The sequence below is a fragment of the Protopterus annectens genome, chromosome 2.part1 (genome assembly GCF_019279795.1).
Source record: "Protopterus annectens isolate FY-2018-M chromosome 2.part1, PAN1.0, whole genome shotgun sequence".
NCBI classification, from domain to species: Eukaryota; Metazoa; Chordata; order Ceratodontiformes; family Protopteridae; genus Protopterus; species Protopterus annectens.
The window spans coordinates 1619352534-1619373928 of NC_056729.1; the positions used below are offsets into that span (position 1 = coordinate 1619352534).

Consider the following 21395-nt stretch of genomic DNA (forward strand, 5'->3'; position numbering starts at 1 on the left):
GTTTAGAGGATCCTGTGCATCTCTGTACCTGCCTGTAAGTCGCTGCCATAGACCTCTGTTCAGCATGTATGTTGTAACAGGTTGTAGCTGGTTGTTGGAGTTGAAGTATTTAGGTGAGAAGTTATTGCAAGTTTTAGTGTCTGTGAATCAATGCAGGAGATCAGACTATCCAGTAAAAAAATGCCATACCCATGGAGAGTGTGCAAACTCTGCACAAAAGATGCTCCAGACGAGAGCCAAACTGGAGAACCAGCTGCTGCGACTCACTAACACTAGCCTGCTATGCCATTGTGCTATGACTTCTTAATGTTTCTTACAAAAAACGTATACTAGAGGGAGTCTCATGACTATTCTGTAGCCAAGATCTACACCCTAGAATTGTTGCTGTCTTCTTTGCATATGAGAAGGTCTCAATGCATTTCTTCTGCCATTCTTGCCTTGCATGACAGATTCACTAGATAAAGATGTTTGCATTTTGGCCTTTTATGCCATCCTTCACCCTCATTTAAAACCATGCTGTGGAATACAGTTTAGCATTATTAAGTGTGCAGCAAGTTAGTAATGGATTCCACACTTTAAAAAGTCAATGTATAGGTGAGGATTATTTAGGCGATGGTAGTGTTGCTTTAGGATTAGTGTTGTCTGGATGTGTTGCACAGTGAACACACTGGACTTTGTCACCTGTTATCACGGTCATTTGTAGTAAGTTATCAGTAGTGTTAAAGCACCGTCCCCAGGTATTAGAACGTTTGTATTAAAACTGCATTGTGATCAGTCAGTAACCAAACTAATACGTATTCAATTTCTCTGGGGGGGTTCTGTGTCCCTTTCCATCCATCCATTTTGAAACCGGAACTAGCAGCTTTGGGCTTCATCCTTCAGATGAAATATTAAACTGAGGCCCCATCTGCTTGAGTTGGTGGTAGCTCAGGTGGATGTTAAAGATCCCACAGCACGTATTGAAAAGAGTAGAGAAAGTTCCCCATTGCTGAATTTCCCCTAGTAATATAAATACCGCCTCAAGTCTGCCTTGTAAAGAGGCCGCTAGCCTAGTGGGACTAACCTGGTTAATAAAGGATAAATGAAAGTAAATGAATATGTATGTCCTGGTTGCAGAACTAAATTCCACATTTGACTTGTTTCCATATGTTTAGCTACCACATGGAATGTACTGCTTCATTCCTTCTATAGGTTTAACGGACAGTTGGAATGCATTACATCATTCCTGCTGTTGGAATGGGCTGGAATAGTTATCATTTCTAAACTGCAAGGGGAATTTAGCAGTCAAGGTCAACCTGGGAGGATAGCATAATGGTTAAGGTGTTTACCTTAAAGATACAAAGTGCAGGGTTTGGCTCTCACGTGAGGTAACTGGCTAGGCTTCAAATGACCCAAAAGGGCAGTTAGCCTAGTACTAACCTATGAAATAAACCTATGAAAAAAAAACCTTATGCCTCTTCTAGGTTAGCACAGGAAAAAGCATTTTGGACCTATTACAGTAACTTGCCATTTATTTGTCATTCTGAACACTGAAAGATATCTGCTTTTAGGATGGGGTCAGGGCTAGTTGTGCTGTTCTACACAAAAGTTTCCTATCTGTGGTAGTTATTGGGTCAGGGTTGTGAATAAGTTATTTATGGCAGTTCTAAAAGTTAAACTGCTTAACACTGGGTGCACTTGCAGCTGGGAGCTTTCTGAGGAAATATTTTTATTAGGATAAAATGCCAGACTTCCCGCTTTCTCGGGTCTGTTGATATAGTTTTTGCATGCTAAGGGCAAGTGTTGGGGTAGGCTAAATGAGAATAATAAGGGGCGGTCCTTTTGTTCTGTGCTACCTTAAGTAATGCATCCCATTCATTGCTGTTTAGCTGTTGACTTGACCTTCCTTGCACATTGTACTAGAGAGGAGGCATTTACTGCTTTACATCATAGTTCTTTGTGTCCGCAGGACTGGTCCCTGAAGTGTGCAAATAATGCTTCTTACCTAACGGGCCTTGTGCAACCATTGCATGCTTTCTATATTGCAGATGGGTACTATAAGATTATCTGTTTTATTGCTGCTAAGTGGCATAGAAGTGCTAGCCAGCCTTGAATACTGTGATATGGTTGATTGAGAAGGACCAAATGGCTGTCACTTTTTGTCTTTGAAATAGACCTCACATTGAATTACTGAAGCACTCTGAAGTAGTAACTGTGGACTGCTGTGTTTTCACTAATGTAAGTGCATAATATTTATTATTAATGACACTTTTATTTAATTCATAATCTCAGCAAAATCCCAGGATGCTTATGTGTTATATGAACTTGCTGTAGCAGTCACTTTCAGAATACACCACCCCAGTAAGCCTTAACCATCTGTACCACTATAAAGGGAGTTGTAAGCAAGGGGAACTTTATACACAAATCCTTATGTAAGAGAAATCTTTGAGACCTTTGTTTATTCAAGCAAGTTCATTTAAGTTGCATCCCATAGTACTTTCTGTTTGTGACGTAGTGCTCTCTGGCAATCATTCTATTGCAGTCCTAGAAGATTGCAGTAAGTTTTTAGGGAAGAGTTGAAAAGCCAGTCAAAATAATAAACAAATTCTTCAGCTGTAGTATTTGTGGAATAAGAATAGACTAAAGTGTCTCTGTAAGAAGGGGGCAGGTAGGCATAAGTGGTGGTGTGACTACAAAGTGAAGGGGGCAGGTAGGCATAAGTGGTGGTGTGACTACAAAGTGAAGAAAGAGCTCTGAGGACGTCTGGGGAAATCGCGCACAGGTGGAAAATGATCTCTAGCCTTACGTTTTAATTAGCTGTAGGTAATTTGTCTTTAACAGATACCTGCACTCCGCAGTATCCTTTTTAAATCCAGAATAGATGGAACCACAGGACTGGATGATAACTATGGTGGTTCCGTTCTGCAAAGATTGGACCAGGGGAAAAAAAAAAACAGGCAGCTTACAGGTCTTTTCCTACTTCTGTCTTAGGGAAGGTCATGTGTAAAAAAATAATCATGGAGACAGTGGTGGAACCATGATGCATTGACACTGGGGATTGTGAAATCTGGATGATCTGGGAGATTTAAGGCTGCTTAGCCTGATGGAAGATTGTGTCAAAGCAGAGTAAACGGAAGGGCAGTGACATAGGACCTGCTGTAACCATACCTTTCAACTGTCCAGATTTTGGCCTCATATTTTTTTGGTCTGTTTTTTTTTATAAAACTGTGGTTTTCTGGCAAATTAACTAAAATTATTAAAGATTGAATTTGGAAAATAACAGACATTTGAGTTTCAGACTTAATATCCTTGAATTTATGCTAATGCAAAACCTGTTATTCTATCAACTTTCTAAGTTTGCAAGAGCAATATTTAAACATTGTCCCTATTTTTGGGCCATTATCTCACTTTTTTATGGTTTTGTCCAGATTTCTTGGTGTAAGAGGTTGGCAGGTATGGCTGTAACACCAGTGTACCATGAAGCTTCTGTCATACTCTACTCGTGCACGATTCCCACAGCCACATGATTGACAATGAGCAAGTCACCCCAGCCACATACTGATTCCCCCTGAAAAGAGGCATTTCTGTGTGAAGTGTATGAAGCTATAACAGCAAGTGTAGAGATACTGATTAAGCATTAGGCTTTGTGCGCATCATTTATGCATTTATTTTATTTATTTATTTTACATTTGTTAACCGGGCTGGTCTAGCTGGATATATTTCCATTTTCAGAGGCCCGGGGAGAAAAGCTCCAACAAGATAGAAAAAAATATTAAAATGTAATTACATGTTAAAAGAAAGGATTGATAAAAAAAAATACAGCAAGAATTATAACATAATAAAAATATTTACACTTGAAAAAGCATCAGTAAAAAATATATATACTTGGAAAATCAACAATAGAATGTAGCACAGTAAGATACATAAGGAAGTTTTCACTTCTAGTAGAACATTATTCAGCAGTATATAGATTAGAGTTTGAAACAGTGCAAGACTTACTTGCAAGTATAAGAATTTAAAAGTTTTGAAGTTTGTAAGGAATGTGAAATAAAGTACAGAGGTGGGAGAGGGTGGAGGGGGTGGTTAGTCTGGGTTGCTACAGGGGCATAACCAGTGAATTTTGAGGTGTTTTTTAAGTTTTTGTTTAAAGAGAGGCAAGGATGTGATTAGGGTTAGTTCAGTAGGTAGCAAGTTCCAGTTTTTTCCTACTGAGTTAGTAAACAGAGTCACCAGCCATGTTGTTAGATTTTATAATAGTTGCGAGGAGTTTGCTAGAAGAACGTAGAGAATTCAGATTTTTATAGGGGATAAGAAGATTGGAGAGTATGGGGGTAGCGTTGGGTTGATAAAATATTTTGTGGGCAATCGTAAGTTGGGAGATTGTCAGTTGGTTTTGGAATTCAAGCCAGTCTAGTTGCCGAAGATTCAAACAGTGGTGGGTTCTAAAGGGATTACCAGTGGCAAATCTGGCGATGTTATTGTAGGAAGTTGCTAGTTTGTTGAGATTATGTTTCTTTAGGTTGGTATAAATGGGTGAGGCATACAGAAGAGTAGAGATTAGATGGGAATGAGCAATTCTGGTTCTGGCTGCTGGAGTTAGGAAAGGTTTTATTTTATATAACGAGCCTATTTTTCTGTTTACTGTTTTAATGGTGTTATTTATATGGTGATCAAAGGTAAGGTAGTTGTCAGTGGTTATTCCTAACAGTTTAGTAGTAGAGTCAGGGAATATGACAGTGCCATTATTGGAAGAGACTGAGAAATCTAAGGAGGAGGACTTGGTAGTGGTGGAAAAGAGAATGAGTTTTTTTTTTTTTTGCCATTAAGGAGGAGACAGTGCTTTGTAAACCATGTTTCTACAGTATTAAAAACTTTTTGAGTAAGCGAATAAAGTTCAGATGGGGAGTTTGCTGAGCATACAAGCGTTGAATCATCTGCATATTGAATGCAGGTGACTTGAGGAATTGCTAAGTGGAGGTCATTTATAAATGAGAAAAGTAGTGGTCCAAGAATAGAGCCTTGAGAGACTCCGAGGGTGACTGGCAGAACAGATGAAATTTGATTTTCCCAGAGAACTGCTTGTTGCCTGTTACTGAGGTAGGAGCTGAACCGTTTAACAGCTTGAGAGTCAAAGGAAAGGGATTGAAGAATATTGACTAAGAGGGTGTGGTTTACCATGTCAAAAGCTTTTGAAAGGCCGATGAAGAGTGCAGATGAGAGGATGTTTTTATTGCGTTTTTTATTAATGGTATCTGTGAAGGATAAAAGGGCAGTAGTGGTACTATGAGATGGCCTAAAGCCATGTTGGCAGTCTGCTATTATGTTATATTGTGACAGATGATGTAAAAGTTGTTTGTGAATGCATTTTTCTAAAATGTTTGCTAGGGGTGATAAGAGAGCTATAGGCTGGTAGTTTGAGTAGTCATTTGCGTTCCCTCCTTTATGTAGGGGAATAATGTGGGAGATTTTCCAAATAATTGGAACGGTACCCTCTTTGATTGTTCTGTTTATAAGGATAGATATAGGGTGGGCAATTGCTTTGGCTGCTTTTTGGAGATATTGTGATGGTAGTTGGTCAGCAGAAGGAGTACATGGCTTGAGGTTTTGAATGAATTTATAGATGGGAGTAGTAGAGATGGGTTGTAGTTTAAATGTAGGTAGAGAGCCTGATGGGGTAGTGAGAAGGCTTGAATTGTATGGGGTAAGTTGTCTTGCTAGAGATTGTATGGTGTCTTTGAAGAAAGAGTTAAAGGTATTGGCAGTTTGATGGGGGGTATTTGGATCGGCATCAAGTGGGGTAGGTGTTTGAGAGTGGCCTGGGTAAAGGAGTTTATTGATACTAGCCCAAAACTTTAGATGTATATTAGACATGATTGTATTTTGGGCAGCTGCGGTGGTGCAGCAGTTAGCGTTGCCACCTCACAGCAAGAGGTTCTCCGGTTTGATCCTCAGCTGGGGTGCCTTCTGTGTGGAGTCTGCATGTCCTCCCTGTGGTCATGTGGGTTTCCTCCGAATGCACCGGTTTCCTCCCACATCCGAACGACATGCTGTAGATGGATTGGACACTCTAAATTGGCCCTAGGCGCAAATGTGTGCGTGTGTGTGTGCCTTCTGTGGAAGGTTGGGCGCTGGGCTGGCAACTCGACACCGTAAAACTCGACTGCCAATCATGAGCAGACAAGGTGATCTGCTCTGGCGACCCCTAACCGGTAAAAGCCGAACAAAGATGAAGAAGAGGACATGATTGTATTTTAGTGCTTCTCACTCAAGTTGACTGTTTCTGATAAGTGCAGATTTAATGTTGTTTTGGCTGTTAGTTTCTGCTCCTCTGCACCTTTTTGCAACTGATTTAGAGGACCTTTTAGGTTATGGTCTCGGTTGTAGTATCATGACACAATAAGACACAGTAGTTTGGTGGACAGTTCACTGTGTTTGTATATGGCAGAGCTAAATGCAAGAATTAAACAACCTCCAGAATTACCGTTTAACTGGCTAACAGGAAATACAGAATCAAAAATATAAAGATAAATTAGTTCATTTAAGTCTAATCTGCAATATGTGTCTCCAGTTATCTTACACTATAGGATCTAGAGGGATTTCGTTAGCACATACTAAAATGACTTGTTGTTGTCTTTCTGCTTTTCCCGGTTAGGGGTCGCCACAGCGACACTCTAGTCCACTAATGATTGGCAGTAGATTTTCATGTACGCCAAGGTGCCAGCTTGACAAATTCACCACATGCGACAGGAGGACTGGGTCTGGTGCAAATTATTCAACACTTTAGCGAATCCCATTTCATCGAATACACTTTTTCGAATCTCATTATATCGAACTCCCAGAACTATGAAAAGGAAACCCCGGGAAAGGAACCACTTGGCCACCATGGTGATCTTTGCCCATCCTCCACTGTAGTACGATCTTGGAGTTGGTATATTTAGTTAGGGAGAGGGTATAGGGACAGAGGCCCCCCACCCACACAAACACACACACTTGGAGATTCTTTTTGTGTTTGTTGTTTTGTCCTGGTAGTCGAGTGATTCCTTTCCCGGAGTTTCCATTTATTGGTTCTGGGAGTTCAATATAATGAGATTTGAAGAAATGGGGTCAGTGAAATGGGATTCGATAAAGTAAGTGTTGGATAATTTGGTATAAATCCAGTGGACCCTGGTCATCAAGACTTTTTTATCTATTTCTATAATGTATTACAACTCTTGGTTCCCAATGGTGACAGAATTTTGAGAGGAACTTTTAGTTAGCTCATAATAAAGGCCAAGATGCTGAGCTGACTGCCCCTAAAGATGTGCACCCCCACACTTTAATAGGCATTCATCTCAGTTGTTAGAATGCCACAAACTTTAAATTCTGAGAACACAGGTACTCCTTCCTGTACGTCTGTGTTGCATTTTTGTTTTTGTTCCTTGACAAAGCAAAAAGAAGTTTACTAATTGTTATCCAACACCCTCCAAAATATTCCCACAAGCAGCATCCAACAGCACAGCCAACGGTTCAGGAAGATGTAAATCACAGTCCAGTCTATAAAATCACACACAAAAATTTATTCCAACAGGTAAGCGCTTTCATGGTGTTCCCACTATCAACAATCACTTCTTTTCAAATATACTAAAATGTTAGTCGACAACCAATCAGAATCGGATCATGATTAGAATGAATTCTGTCACACCCATATACCAATAATGAACAAGCAGCTTCTTGCCCTAAAGTAATATACATATTCTCAATTTGTGATAAAATATATGCAAATATAAAAAACATGTGCAAGTATAAAGAAAATGTGCAAATATACAAAATATGTGCAAGAATAAAAACATATATTTCATTTGAAAAGTTTCCTATTCTTCAACACACGCTTTAAGGGAACCCTGTTATTTAATTCTCTCCCCCTGTCAACCCTCAGTCTGGTTATCCATCTTGTCTCTGACGTTTCTGTTTGGTTACTTAGGTCTCCCCCTCTCTCATTAGCCTAAATTTTTTCAACAGCTAGTAATCTAAATGTATGTGTTTTTCCCTTTAGTTTCACATGCTTTGCCAGTGCATTTGTCAAAGTGCCCTTCTTGATGTTCATCAGATGCTCTTATTCTAAACCTAAATTTCCTGTTGGTTTTACCAACATAATATGCTGAGAAGATATTACATGTAGCTAAATAAACTATATTGTCGGTATTACAATCTGCTGCTACATTGAATGAAGTTGTCACACCTGTATCTGGATGTGTATCTGGATGTGTAAAACTGTTTGTGCTATCTATAGATTGGCATTGGTTACATTTGTCACAAGGGGTGGTACCTTTGGTACTTAACTCTCTGTTAACATGATCTCTGGGGTAGCAAAGTATTCTTTTAAGTGATTTCCTGTTCTTAAACATAAAATTGGGTTTCTCACCCACTATATTTTTCATCTCAGCATTTGAGGTTCGTATCGGCCAGTGCTTTTTAGTGATCCCTGTCGCAACATTCGTGTCGCCTGAAAAATACGGGGGAACCCGTACACATTTATTCTCACTCTGTGGTCCTTTTTTACTCATAGTTGTGCTCAATGAAAAATATGTCTTCCCTATGTCTTCTCTCTAACTCTTAGCATTCCTTAAAATCTCCTCTGTTTCCTGATCTGCATAACCTCTCTGTTGTAGTCTCTCTCTAAGGTCACGTAATTCGCATTCAAACTCTCCATCAGCTGTTAACCTAGATGCTCTTAATGCTTGCCCCTTGACTACATTCCTAAAAATGTGCTTGGGGTGCATACTCTTTCTCTGTAATATAGCATTTCTATAGCATTCCTTCCTGTAAATCTTAGTGGGTAGTCTACCCAACCCATCATTGTATATTTTAACACCTAGGAATTCAGTTTCATTGTAAGAATGTAAGAACATTTTATTCATTGCTCTACAATAATATGCACTATCCATTATAACAAACCAAGTATGTTTATTCCCCTTAGTAACTCTTTGACAGCAAAATAATGGGTATAGTTCCCCCATACTAAAGGGGTGGCGTAAGCCACAAAACGATGGGCTAGGCTTGTAAATGCCCTCGGGCAGATAGCCTAGTATGAACCTATGAACCTATGAACCTATGGATGTGCTTGTGCAGCTATGCGAGGATAATATTTTTAAAGCTTTTGGAAAAGATATTAGTAACAGTAAACATTAAAATTTAACTAGAAATGACTATCAAGCATTAAAATCACTACAGTCTGAGTATAGTAGTCAAGTAAGCTGATAAGGGCGGCTTGATTGTTATAACGGATAGTGCATATTATTGTAGAGCAATGAATGAAATGTCGAATAATGCTGTAACATATGGTGTGATAGAAATGTGATGAATAATATGTTAAAGAAACTGGAAAGTGCTTTATATAGGTTCATAGGTAGGTACTAGGCTATTGGCTCTAGGGCCTATATAAGCCTAGCCAAAGGTACCCTGGCTTTCGCCACCCAAGAAAATTATTTTCCTGTGCCACTGTTGAGCAGAGCCACAGAAGTGATCCCCGGGGTGAATTTTCTATCTCCCATCCAATCATCAAGATTTTTCTTGAAGAGCACTAATTGAGGAGCTTTGTTTGATATAGATAGGTAGTTTGTTCCAGAGTGTCACAAAATATGGTAAAAAGGTGATAATTCTTGCTCAGCTGATAATAAAAATGAGATGGAATATATGCCGATCCCATATACAGCTCATAAAATCATTCTGTACCATTCAAGCATGCCGATAACATGCATTCTCAAAGAAGCTGTGCAGAAGTTGGTGAGGATGAGACATTATGTTAATGATCAGGCTAATCAGCCACCCCCCCCCCAAAAAAAATAAAAATATACATAAGCAGTTCCTGCTGTTAGACTCGCACACCTTTTTCTCCAGGTCTTAATGATGTAAACACAGCTCCAGTCAACCGCAAGTGTCACAAAATGTGGTAAAAAGGTGATAATTCTTGCTCAACTGATAATAAAAATGAGATGGAATATATCCTGATCCCATATAGATTCCATAAAGTCATTCTGTATCATTCAAGCATGCCAGTAACATGCATTGTCATAGAAGCTGTGCAGGAGTTGGTGAGGATGAGACATTATGTTAGTCTGCATCATACTTTATATTGCAACTGCTAGCAGTCAGCTACCTTTTATATTTTATCCCAAACTGTTATTTTTAAGGTGTATGCATGGCACTAGAAATGTTGGCATTGCCCAGCTGTGTGGAGCTGAGCAATACATCACATTTCCAGGGCCAATGAGGATGCAGCAATTATTTTCCTTACCATATCATCACACTTGTACCTATATAAATACAAGAAGCTGCACTACTCTGTGTGCTCACTTGGACATCGCTAGGTATGCAGTTATGTGCCATTCCTCCACTGAGTACCAGTTCCTTTTTTCTGTTCTACCTTTCCTCGTGGTCAGCCCAGTGGTTCCACTATCTACACTCAGTCAGTCTGTTTATTCGTCTAACAAGGTGAGAGCCAGGATTATCATTTCCTAGACGCACCCTCATTTCAGTGGTGTCCAGACTTGGGAGTTAGTGAGTACACTGGTCTGAAATCAGGCTGAGATGACCCTAATTTTACATCCACAGAATAGCTCAGACATCACTACATGCAGCTGCCTGGGAGACAGTTGGCATCTTCCCACACAGGGACCAAATCTCACAGTTTCTATGCATCACGGCATCCCCAGTCCATAGCTACTACCAGCAATACCTCTACAATACTGTAGAGATCAGTGGTGTAGTAGCCACATTGCTTCCCTCCTCCAGGATTGGCAAGCTAGCAGCAGCTCCTCATTCCCATCCCCACCTAATGTGGTCCTTCTAGCTCATGACCCAACTACCCAAATCAAAATCATCTTTTTCAGTTAGGGCTTTATCCCTCTATACCACAGGGTGCAGTGGGTACTAGAGGCTTTTCAGAATCGCACAGTGCTACAGTAAGCCGGACAGACTGCGTATCAGCCTTCACAGTTACATGCAATATAAGAAAAGTGCTCTTTGAACTCTTGATACAGAATAAGTCTGAACCAGTTATGTTTAAAAATCTTTTCATCTGCCAACACAGCTATCACTGAGTCACTGTGTGAGAAAACTGACCATCAAACCTCACCCCTAAAACTTACAAATATATGAACACGTAAAGGCTTTGAAAGACTATTGAATAATGACATTACTATTGAATTATATAATTATTTTCGAGTGCATAATCCTCTATAATTCCTAGTGTACATGGGCTACCAAAGATTCATAAGGACCCTGTAACCCCCCCCCCCCGAGGCCGATAGTATCAGGTAGCGTGTGGTCTACGGAGCCCCTTTCGATATCTATAGAAAAACAACTTAGACCAGTGGTGGATAGGAACCAGTATGTTTGTTTTAAAGGATTCAAAACCGTTTTTGGGAGATCTGTTCAACTACGCTGCATATAGGGTGAATAATGGCCCGATGTTAATGGCTACATTAGATGTTCATGCGTTATTCACCTCAATACCGAATGAAGAAGGTATAGAGTATTTCGGACAGTATTTAGTGTTAGATGGTGAATATAATAATGAGGGGAGAGATCTTATATGTTTCCTAATGGAATTAATATTGCAAAATATAATATTTGATCACAAGCTATATTTGCAGAAGGAAGGGGTAGCCATGGGCACCCCTACAGCAAATAGCTATACAAATTTAGTTATGGCAACATGGGAGAACGAATATGTTGAGAGGAGTAAATGGCAGCAGCTAGTGTTCTATAGGCACTTTGTGGATTACCTTTTTATGCTGTGGCAAGGTAGTGATGAAGAGTTGTATCAATTTCATAATACTATCAATAATAGTACTAGCTTTCTGAGTTTTGACCTGAAGTATTGTTGCATTGAAACTGAATTCCTAGGTGTTAAAACATACGATGATGGGTTGGGTAGACTACCCACTAAGATTTACAGGAAGGAATGCTATAGAAATGCTATATTACAGAGAAAGAGTATGCACCCCAAGCACATTTTTAGGAATGTAGTCAAGGGGAAAGCGTTAAGAGCATCTAGGTTACCAGCTGATGATGGAGAGTTTGAATGCGAGTTACGTGACCTTAGAGAGAGACTACAACAGAGAGGTTATGCAGATCAGGAAGCAGAGGAGATTTTAAGGAATGCTAAGAATTAGAGAGAAGACATAGGGAAGCCATATTTTGCATCGAGCACAACTATGAGTAAAAAAGGACACAGAGTGAGAATAAATGTTTGCGGGTTCCCACATATTTTTCAGGCCACACGAATGTTGTGACGGAAAAAAGCACTGGCTGATACTAACCTCAAATGCTGAGATGAAAAATACAGTGGGTGAGAAACCCAGTTTTATATTTAAGACCAGGAAATCACTTAAAAGAATACTTTGCTACCCCAGAGATCATGTTAACAGAGAGTTAAGTACCAAAGGTACCACCCCTTGTGACAAATGTAACCAATGCCAATCTATAGATAGCACAAGTAGTTTTAGACATCCAGATACAGGTGTGATAACTTCATTCATTGTAGCAGCAGATTGTAATACCGACCAATATAGTTTATTTAGCTACATGTAGTATCTGCTCAGCATATTATGTTGGCAAAGCCAACAGGAAATTTAGGTTTAGAATAAGAGAGCATCTGATGAACATCACGAAGGGCACTTTGACAAATGCACTGGCGAAGCATGTGAAACTAAATGGACAAACACATACATTTAGGTTCCTAGCTGTTGAAAAAAATTAGCACAATGAGAGAGGGGGTGACCTAAGTAACCAAACAGAAACATCAGAGACAAGATGGATAATCATATTGAGGGCTGACGGGGAGACGATTAAATGGCAGTGTTCCCTCTGCTGCTTCTTCTCACTAATAACCACCTGCCTCAACTAGCCTTACCTACGAGATCTGCTTATTATGTATCTTTGACTGAATTCTTCATATATACACCTATATCTCATCATTGGTACTGCTCTGGCCATGCTTAATGGTAGTATAGCAGTTAACATTGCAAAAAAAGAAAAACAAAAACTGTTTTCCCCTATTCTATACAAATCAGCTCTAACCAGTACTATTTTCTATATTGTTTTTAGTGTACAACTTATTGGTACTTCTTCCTTGATTGTATTTTGCATGTGTTCTTCTGTATACTTTTTCAAGTTTGTACTTAATTAGCCCGGTCAACAAATGTAAAATAAAATAAATATGTTTTTATTCTTGCACACATTTTGCATATTTGCTCATGCATTTTGTACTTGCATGTATTTTATTATACATTGAGAATATGTACATTATTTTAGAGCAAGAAGCTGCTTCTTAATTTGTATCTGGGTGTGACAGAATTCATTCTAATCACGATCAGATTCTGATTGGTTGTTGACTTTAACATTTTAGTATATTCTGATTGGTTGTTTAGTATATTTGGAAATAAGTGATTGTTGAATAGTATAATGGTCTGAAAAAGTGGTGGCAACACCATGAAAGTGCTACCTGTTGGAATAAAGTTTTTTGTGTGATTTTATAGACTGGACTGTGATTTACATCTTCCTGAAGCGTTGGCTTTGCTGTTGGATGCTCTTTGTGGGAATACTGACTTTTTGTTTTACCAACAGCTGCAACCTGATTTGTGTTTCTAGTGTTATATTACCCTCAAAAATATAGTTGTGCCAAAGTTCGTCAGAGGGTACACATATTGACTGATAAAATGCCTAGAGAGAAGAGAGGGGTAAGCATACACTGGACTGGCTGTGTGGTATCCGCATACTTCACTGAAAACACTCCCCCTTTCTACCACATCTGGAAAATGCTGGCATAACCATCCATCCAAGATTGTGGGTTTACATTGGGTGGAAAATTGCTTTGTTTGCAGTATGTTGCTTTGAATGTATCGATAGCAGACTGCAAGTTTAAAACGTACTGTATGTACTGTGTGCATGTATGTTTTAATACAAATACAGCACTTGCTTTATAGGCATTACCTGACATCTGTCTTCTTTGTTTCAGATGGGAAGAGGAGTTAACCAAACGAGAAAGGCTGGAGTCCACAATGGAAACCATGCAAGAGGTAAAGGAGTGAGATGGGATGCATGATGGTACAGTATGACCGTGTTCTTTTCAGGGTATTCACTTAACAGATTTAGTTGACAGCATTTGTTTCTTGTTTTATTTTGTTGAGTAGGAGAAATGTCTATCTATGTTTACTTCTTATATTATCACTTTTTCATAATGGATTGTAACTTGATAATTAAACGTTTGTGTATATACTTGTATAAAGTGTTTTGTCACCCTTTCTGGCTTACTGTATGCACTGTAACATGTTGTACCTCCAGTGTCCTGCAGTATTTTCCCCTAGTTATTCCAGTTAAATGTGTCTACTTATTTAATTAGGAACCTCCATAAAATATTGATTCCCTGTGTAAACCTCACCAAAACATCAGAGATCTTATGTCTGTGTAGGGATAGCTTGGAGTGTATGTCCATAAACTAATGGAGGCACCTCAGTACATATGAGGAGGGCCAGCCACGGAACCACCCTTACAGTATTCATATGGTGATATCACTAAGGGATATAGCACAATTCTGTAGGCATGTCCACATTAAAAACCTGTAGGTTTATAGGTGTTTACTAGGCTCACTAACACAAGGGTCTTTTTAAGCCTAGCCATGCATCCCAAATCTCTGACAAGTTCTGCTACCCTTGATAAGTGTAAGCATGGGCCTAGGAGATGAAATTTACATATTACCTGTGTCCATTAGAGACTTAGATGCCAAACCAGGGATGAATTTCTGGTTTCCCATCCAGTTGTCCAAGTTGCACATGAATTGGGTTAGGGAGGAACTCTGCTTCACATGGATGGGGGAGCCTGTTCCATAGACAGGGTAGTCTCTGGGATGCATGCCTATCTCTCCAGCATGTCCTGTTTGTCACAGACAAGGTTTAAGCCTTTAGAAAGGGTAATTCTGGTGCTGTTTGTTTTGTGGATATGCAGGAGGTCCATCAGAGTGAGGTCTGACAATGCCCTGTATGCCAGGCATAGATCTCCCCTCAAAAGCCTGTAGGAGACAGAATACAGGGATAGGGCCTTGAGACGGTCTACAAAGGACATATTACTTATACCCTGTATTCTTTTAGTGAGGAACCTCTGTGGACTTTCCGGTTTTGGATATGCCTGATTAGGTACATACCAAAGGGGGCATTGTACTCAATGAAAGGTCTGATGAATGCCGAATACAGTGGAACAGTGACATCATTGGACTTGGATGCCATATCTTTGTTTATATGTTGTGCAACATGGAAGGATTTCCTCACCACTGTAGACACGTGATGATCAAAGGCTAGATAACTATCTGTGTGTGTCCCTATGTCCCTGACTACTGGGTCAACTCTAAGGGGTGTGTTGTCTGTGTCAGCCCCTCCTGTAGAACATTTGTGTCAGTGTTAGATTCAATGACAGCTCCTAATTTGCAGTCCTCTGCAAGTTTAGTCAGCCAGAGACCACTGACATTGGCCTTGACTTCTGAGAAGTAAATGCCAAAAAGGAGAAGTCTAAGGACTGATACCCGAGGGACTCCACTTTTGACTGGCCTCTTTGTAGAGGTGGATTCCCCAGTTCTAATTTCCTGGCTCCTGTCTGAGCCAGTTGATTATCCACTGGGTGACATCTGGGTTTGTACCTAACCTCTTGAGTGTGTCAACAATGCCAGAGTGGGGTGTTGTTAAATGCCTTGGCCAGGTCAAGGTAGGCAGTTTGAATGATTTTGCCCTCATCCATTACTTTAGTGACCTTTTCTAAGAAGTCCAGCAGGTTGAGTAGGCATGATCTGCCCTTGATGAAACCAAACTGGGTTGGGTCCAGTGTTTGGAGGTTTACTGTATCTATTGATCATCTCCATGATAATTCTTTCCATGGCTTTACATATAAGACTAGCGAGACTTACGGATCTGTAGTTTCCAGGGTCTGTAGATGGCCCACCTTTGTGCAGAGGGATGACTGTTGCCTTTCTCTATTCATGAGGCATGAAGCCTGTTTGGAGGCTACAGTTAAATAGCAATTCCAGAGGCCCTGATAGGTCATGTTTCATGCTATTTAGAAGGCATCCTGGGATATTGTCCAGGTCCATTGCTGCAGTGTTCTTGGTCTTAGAGAGAACATTAAGGACCGGTTCCCTAGTGAATGTAGGGAGAGTTTTATTTGATGATTTTTCCTGAGGGAAGGTTGAGGGGGAGAGAGGAGTAAAGTTGGAGCTGAATTTATCAGTCAGAGGAGGTTTGCTGTATCTTCTGGCTCAGTATAGGTGACTCCATTTACAGTGAGCTCTGCACACAACTGTGTATTGCCTTTGAGGTTGCGGACATAGCTAAAGAATGCTTTGCGGTTGTCCTTGGCTTGGGAGGCCAAACTTACCTCAGATTTGGCTTTGGTAGACTTTTGGTCCTCTGAGTTGTTTAGTTGATGAGAGTACTTTTATCTGCTGGGTGCTGCATCTCCCAATTTTTGCCATGATTTTCTTCCTCCTGTTATAAAGATGATTGATTTTTGTGATGCCGCCAAGGTGGCTTGTTTTTTGAGTTAGTTCTATACTTCTTCCTGATGGGTACAGCTGCCTCTATGCAGCTATTAACATGCTTGTACAGGGTTTCTGTGAACAGTTCTGCATAGGCAGAAGTGTTCTCAAGGTTTATGGGGGCTTGATATTTTGCCAGCTTCTCACTTAATAGCAGGAGGCTAGCCTTAGAGTAGTTTCTGAATATTCCAGTTTAGCTGTGGGTCCAAGTTTTATTTTTACTTCAAAGGAGACTATTTTGTGGTCTGACCTTACCAGGGAAGGCATTAAAGTAGGGGATGTGCAGCAGTCTCCTATATTGGTGAGGACCAGATCCAGTATGGTTGCATCCCTGGTTGGTGTATTGACCATCTGGTCCAGGGAGTTTGTGTTTAGAAAATCCAGGAATCTCTGTGCATGTAAGTTTGGTGTTATATAGGATTCCCAGTCATTAGTGGGGTAATTAAAGGCACCCATGAATATGATGTTGGGTTGTATGGTTAGTGTTTCTAATATGTTTAAATACATGATGTTCCGTAGTCCTATCTCGCCTTCATTCTTACATATAGGTTTGGAGCAGATCCACGGCTCTGACTCTGCCGATTACAAAGCTCAAATTCTCTTAGTTGGCTCATGACAAAGGTAGGTATCCCATAGTACACTAGTGAGAATCCCCAAATCTCGTTTGCCGCATCTACGAGTTCAGATGTACTTCTTGCTTGGCTGTGGCTAAGTTGCATATTTTTCATTATTATCATATTTTACTGTTATTTCCTCATATAAATAGCTAGTTATACTTGATCTTAGTGATAGTTTTTTCATAGATAGTTAATAGTAGTATTGTTGCTATATTTACTTAGTGTTGAGAGCTTGTTGGCTGTTTTGGGCCCGTTGTTCTCAGTGTGGTATCCTTCTGTGTGCTAGTTTTGATATAGTTTCTATTACTGTAGGTCCGCATTTGTGTAGGACCTTGTTTTTGACTATTTTTCAATAGTTTGGTATATTGTGTGCAGTGTTGTTTACTATTTTTCAATAGTTTGCCTGCTTTTAAGACTTCTGGTATTTCCGGCTAGCTTCCTTTCTTTTTCCACAGCTATGTCTGTTTATGTTAGAGGATCTAGTCCTCTGTTATCTTTGGCAATTTCCTGAACAGGGCTAGGCCCGTTTAAGTTAGAGGACCTTGTCCCCCCCCCCCTTTTTTTTTTTTCCTGTTTCCTAGAACTCAGTGTAGTCATGTCAAAGGAATGCAAAGACCATAAACCTTCAGGTTTTAAAAAGTGCTCCCAAAAAATGTTGATTACAGATAGTTACAGTAATTGCGTTTACTGCCTCTGAGCCATTCACCTGCAGGAAACGTGTCCTTTCTGTCACTCCTTCAGCTCCAGAGTTCTCCAGGAGAGAAAGAACAAGTTAATTCTGAAAGGTCTCCTTAAGCCTTCCTTCGAGGAGGACTTAGCAAGCTCGTCTTCATCTTCCAAGTCTTATTCATAAAGAAAAGAGAATGTCAAGTCGGCCAAGAGACATTCTCCGGTGCCAACTATTTTGTCTGAACCTCCTAAGAAAACCTTAAAATTTGATATGCCTTCTACCTCTTTGGCTCCATTGTCCCTGAAGCCGGTTGAGGTTGTCCATGTTGACACTGTAGTGTCGGCCCCAAGTTTCTCGGAGCCGACTACTGAAAAATTGCATGGGAGCCGGTCTCCCCAACTTTAAGATCTCCCATTTTACAGAGATCTAAGTCACCTACTCTGTCATCCAGATCCTCCAAGAGCCTTTCAGAAGAAGATGTAGAGAGAGTTGTGCTTAGACTCTTGAAGTAGTCTGCTTTAAACAAATTGTTGTTTGCTCCGACCCAGTCTGATCTGAAGCCATCTAAGACCATTCTCCCTGTTGTGGTTCCTCCTCTGAGCTGAGTTGGTCCTTCGGAACCAGAGATTTCAGTACTGCTTGTTGTGGAACCCTCGGTCCCGGCTCCCCTTGTGGCAGTTTCGGAGCCGAGTTCTGCTCCGACACCTTCGGTGCCGTCTGTGGTGTCTAGGAGCTGAAGCTCGCCAGTTGGCCCCAACAGGGATGCTTGGACCCGAACTCTTTTGTTGCTGAGTCTACCTCTTGGTACATCTGCTAGGTTGAGCTTGGACCCTACATCCATCTCGGAGCTGATCGCTTTGGAGCTGAGGACTATCTCTGTTTCCTCGGAACTGGGGCTTTCTTCGGAGCCAGAGAGATCTGCATTCGAGATGATGAGGAGCGTGCTGTCCCAGTCATCAGCTCCGCACAAGGGTACCGATACTCTTTCCCCCTCAAGCACCAACATCTTTCTCTTGACAGCAGAGATCCGCAGCCTCAGGAGCCCCCGTTGGGTGGCCCCCAGTCTTCCAAGACATCCCCAGAATACCCTTCTGAGGAGCCCTCTCAGAAGAAGACCTGCACGAGGAAGCATGTGGACTCCCCGGATGAGCCCATCACCTCAGACACTGACCTCGAAGAGTCAGAAGGGTCCCCCAGGTAGTCCTCCAATGATGTCTCCTTTGTAGACATCTTAGAGATCCTGAAGCAGAGAGGCGACTGGCCCACTGTCACCCCTTCTGATGAGGAGTCGGTGTACCTGAAGGCTTTTGGGTCTCAACCTTCAGCCTCTTGAGTGTCTCTACCTTTTGATGAACTCATGGACCTAGTTAGTCAAAAGGTGTGGGAAACTCCTGATGCCATGGAGCCAGTCCCCAGAAGACCCAACAAATTTCTCTCTGCCTCAAAAGAGAAAGAGTTCCTGACCAAGGGTGAGCCTGTAGATGCCATGGTGTTGGCGGCAGCCACTAAGAAGGAACTAGCGGAGACTTCTACATCTGTCCATCCACCGAACAAGGAGTCTCTAATGATGGATCGATATGGGAAGTGTATCTTCTCTTCAGCGGCTTTTACCCTCAGATTGCTGAACTATCTCACACATTTTACAAGGCTTCAGAGAGATCTCCTCAAGAAGCTAGGAGACACTCTTCAAGGTACATCAATTGAAGGAGTCTCTGAGAAGGTGACTGCTCAGTTGACTACCTTAAAACTCCATTGTGAACTCCTCCATGAGGTTGATCCCTTATGCAGCTGACGGAGCGAGTAGGGCCGCAGGTTTGGGAGTTTCACTTAGGAGACACTCCTGGATGCGCTTATGTAATTTTGCGGAGCCCTTCAAATCTACTTTTACCAACGCCCCCTTTGACTGTTCTTCTCTGTTTGGACCAAAGGTAAGATACACTCACCAGGTGCGAACAAGAAGGGAAAACTCTCTGCCGTGGGAGTACATTTTGCCATCCCTTCTAGACCATATTCCAAGGGTCAGAGAGGCGGTAAAATGTGGTTTAAGAAGTCCCAGAGATTTTCCCAGACGCACAAGGTGATTCCTCCTTCAGAGGCAGAGGAGGAGGAACTAATGGCAGAAGGCGCCCTAGAGGTTGGGGGGGGTTCTGCAAAACCAGCATGGTCACGATTCGTTTCGAGGCCGTCCCTATCAGTGCTCATGATGTGGGGCCCAGCTGCGCTTCTCTAGAGCTAGTCGGGGGTCGCTTATCTTTGTATCCAGAAGCGTGGCTCAAGATCTCCGAAGACAAGTGGGTACAAATAATAATCACCAGAGGTTACTCCATACCCTTCTTTCTTCCACCCCACACTCCCAAGATTATCCCAGATGTTCCACCCAATCACAGGGATCAAGCAACTATAGAAATTCAAAAGTTGCTTTCAAAGAGAGTCATCCAAACCGTCCCTGCAGACCAAATAGGATTCGGAACTTACTCCAGATTCTTTTTAGTGCCAAAACGAACAGGGGACTTGTGGCCCATCTTGGACCTCAGCAAACGAAATGAATCCATAAAGAAGGCCAAGTTCCGAATGGTAACACTGCAGTCTATACTCCCTCTGTTAGGGAAAGACAATTAGATGTGCTCCATAGGGCCTCCAAGATGTACTACCATATAAAAATGGACAGAGCTTCGAGGAGTCATCTGCGCTTCCGGCTGGGAGCCAGTCATTACAAATTTTCTACTGATGGCCCACAGATTATGTAAAACCTTCCTCAAAGGCACTACCTTGCTGAGACCTCCCTTTCAGGAACCTTTGCCTCCGTGAGATCTAAATTTCGTTCTGTCCAAACTAAATTCCCTGCCTTTTGAGCCCGCACATTCGTGTCAATTGAAGTTTTTGTCTTGGAAGACTTTGTTCCTAGTAGCTGTCACATACGCTAGACTGGTATCAGAGTTGCATGCACTGTCAATCAAGCCTCCTTATCCGATTTTCCACAAAGACAGAGTTTCTCTTCGTACAAATCCTTCCTTCATCCCTAAAGTTTGCTCTCAGACTAATTTGAACCAAATTATCAATCTGCCAGTATTTTTTCCTAATCATTCCAACAGTGCAGAATATAAATTTCATCAACTTGATGTTCACAGACAGTTACGGTTCTACCTTCATAGAGCTAAGGAACTTAGAAAATCAGACCAACTGTTTGTGTCCTTTGCTGAAACTAGAATAGGTCTACCTGTCTCTAAAGTGACTCTAATTGGATTTCCAACTGTATTTCCTTTATCTACTCCTCTAATGGAAAGAATCTCCCTTTTAAGATTAAGGCTCATTCCACAAGATCCCTGTCCACATTCCAATTGACACTATTTGTGCAGCAGCAACTTGGGCTATCCCTCAAACCTTTGTTACTAATTACACATTGGATTTGACCTCCAGGGGTAGAGCCTTCTTTGGTTCCACAGTACTCAGGAGTATATTCCCATGAGCCACCCGAGAAAATGGTGCAAGGGATGCTGTCCCATATGTAAGAATGAAGGCAAAATAGGACTACAGAACATAAAGAAGTTATGTACTCACTATAATGTTC

The 21395-nt window shown here is 41.1% G+C and overlaps 1 protein-coding gene across 5 annotated transcripts in view; it reads left to right on the forward strand.

The window, feature by feature from the left end:
- Nucleotides 1-21395, forward strand: part of LOC122794558 (intermediate filament family orphan 2-like) — a 338280-nt gene that overhangs the window by 154990 nt on the left and 161895 nt on the right. For all 5 annotated transcript variants that reach the window (XM_044063048.1, XM_044063051.1, XM_044063047.1 and 2 more), the window contains exon 2: nucleotides 13979-14039. In XM_044063048.1, the coding sequence (XP_043918983.1) occupies nucleotides 13979-14039 (61 nt within the window). The remainder of the gene's footprint in view (nucleotides 1-13978; nucleotides 14040-21395) is intronic.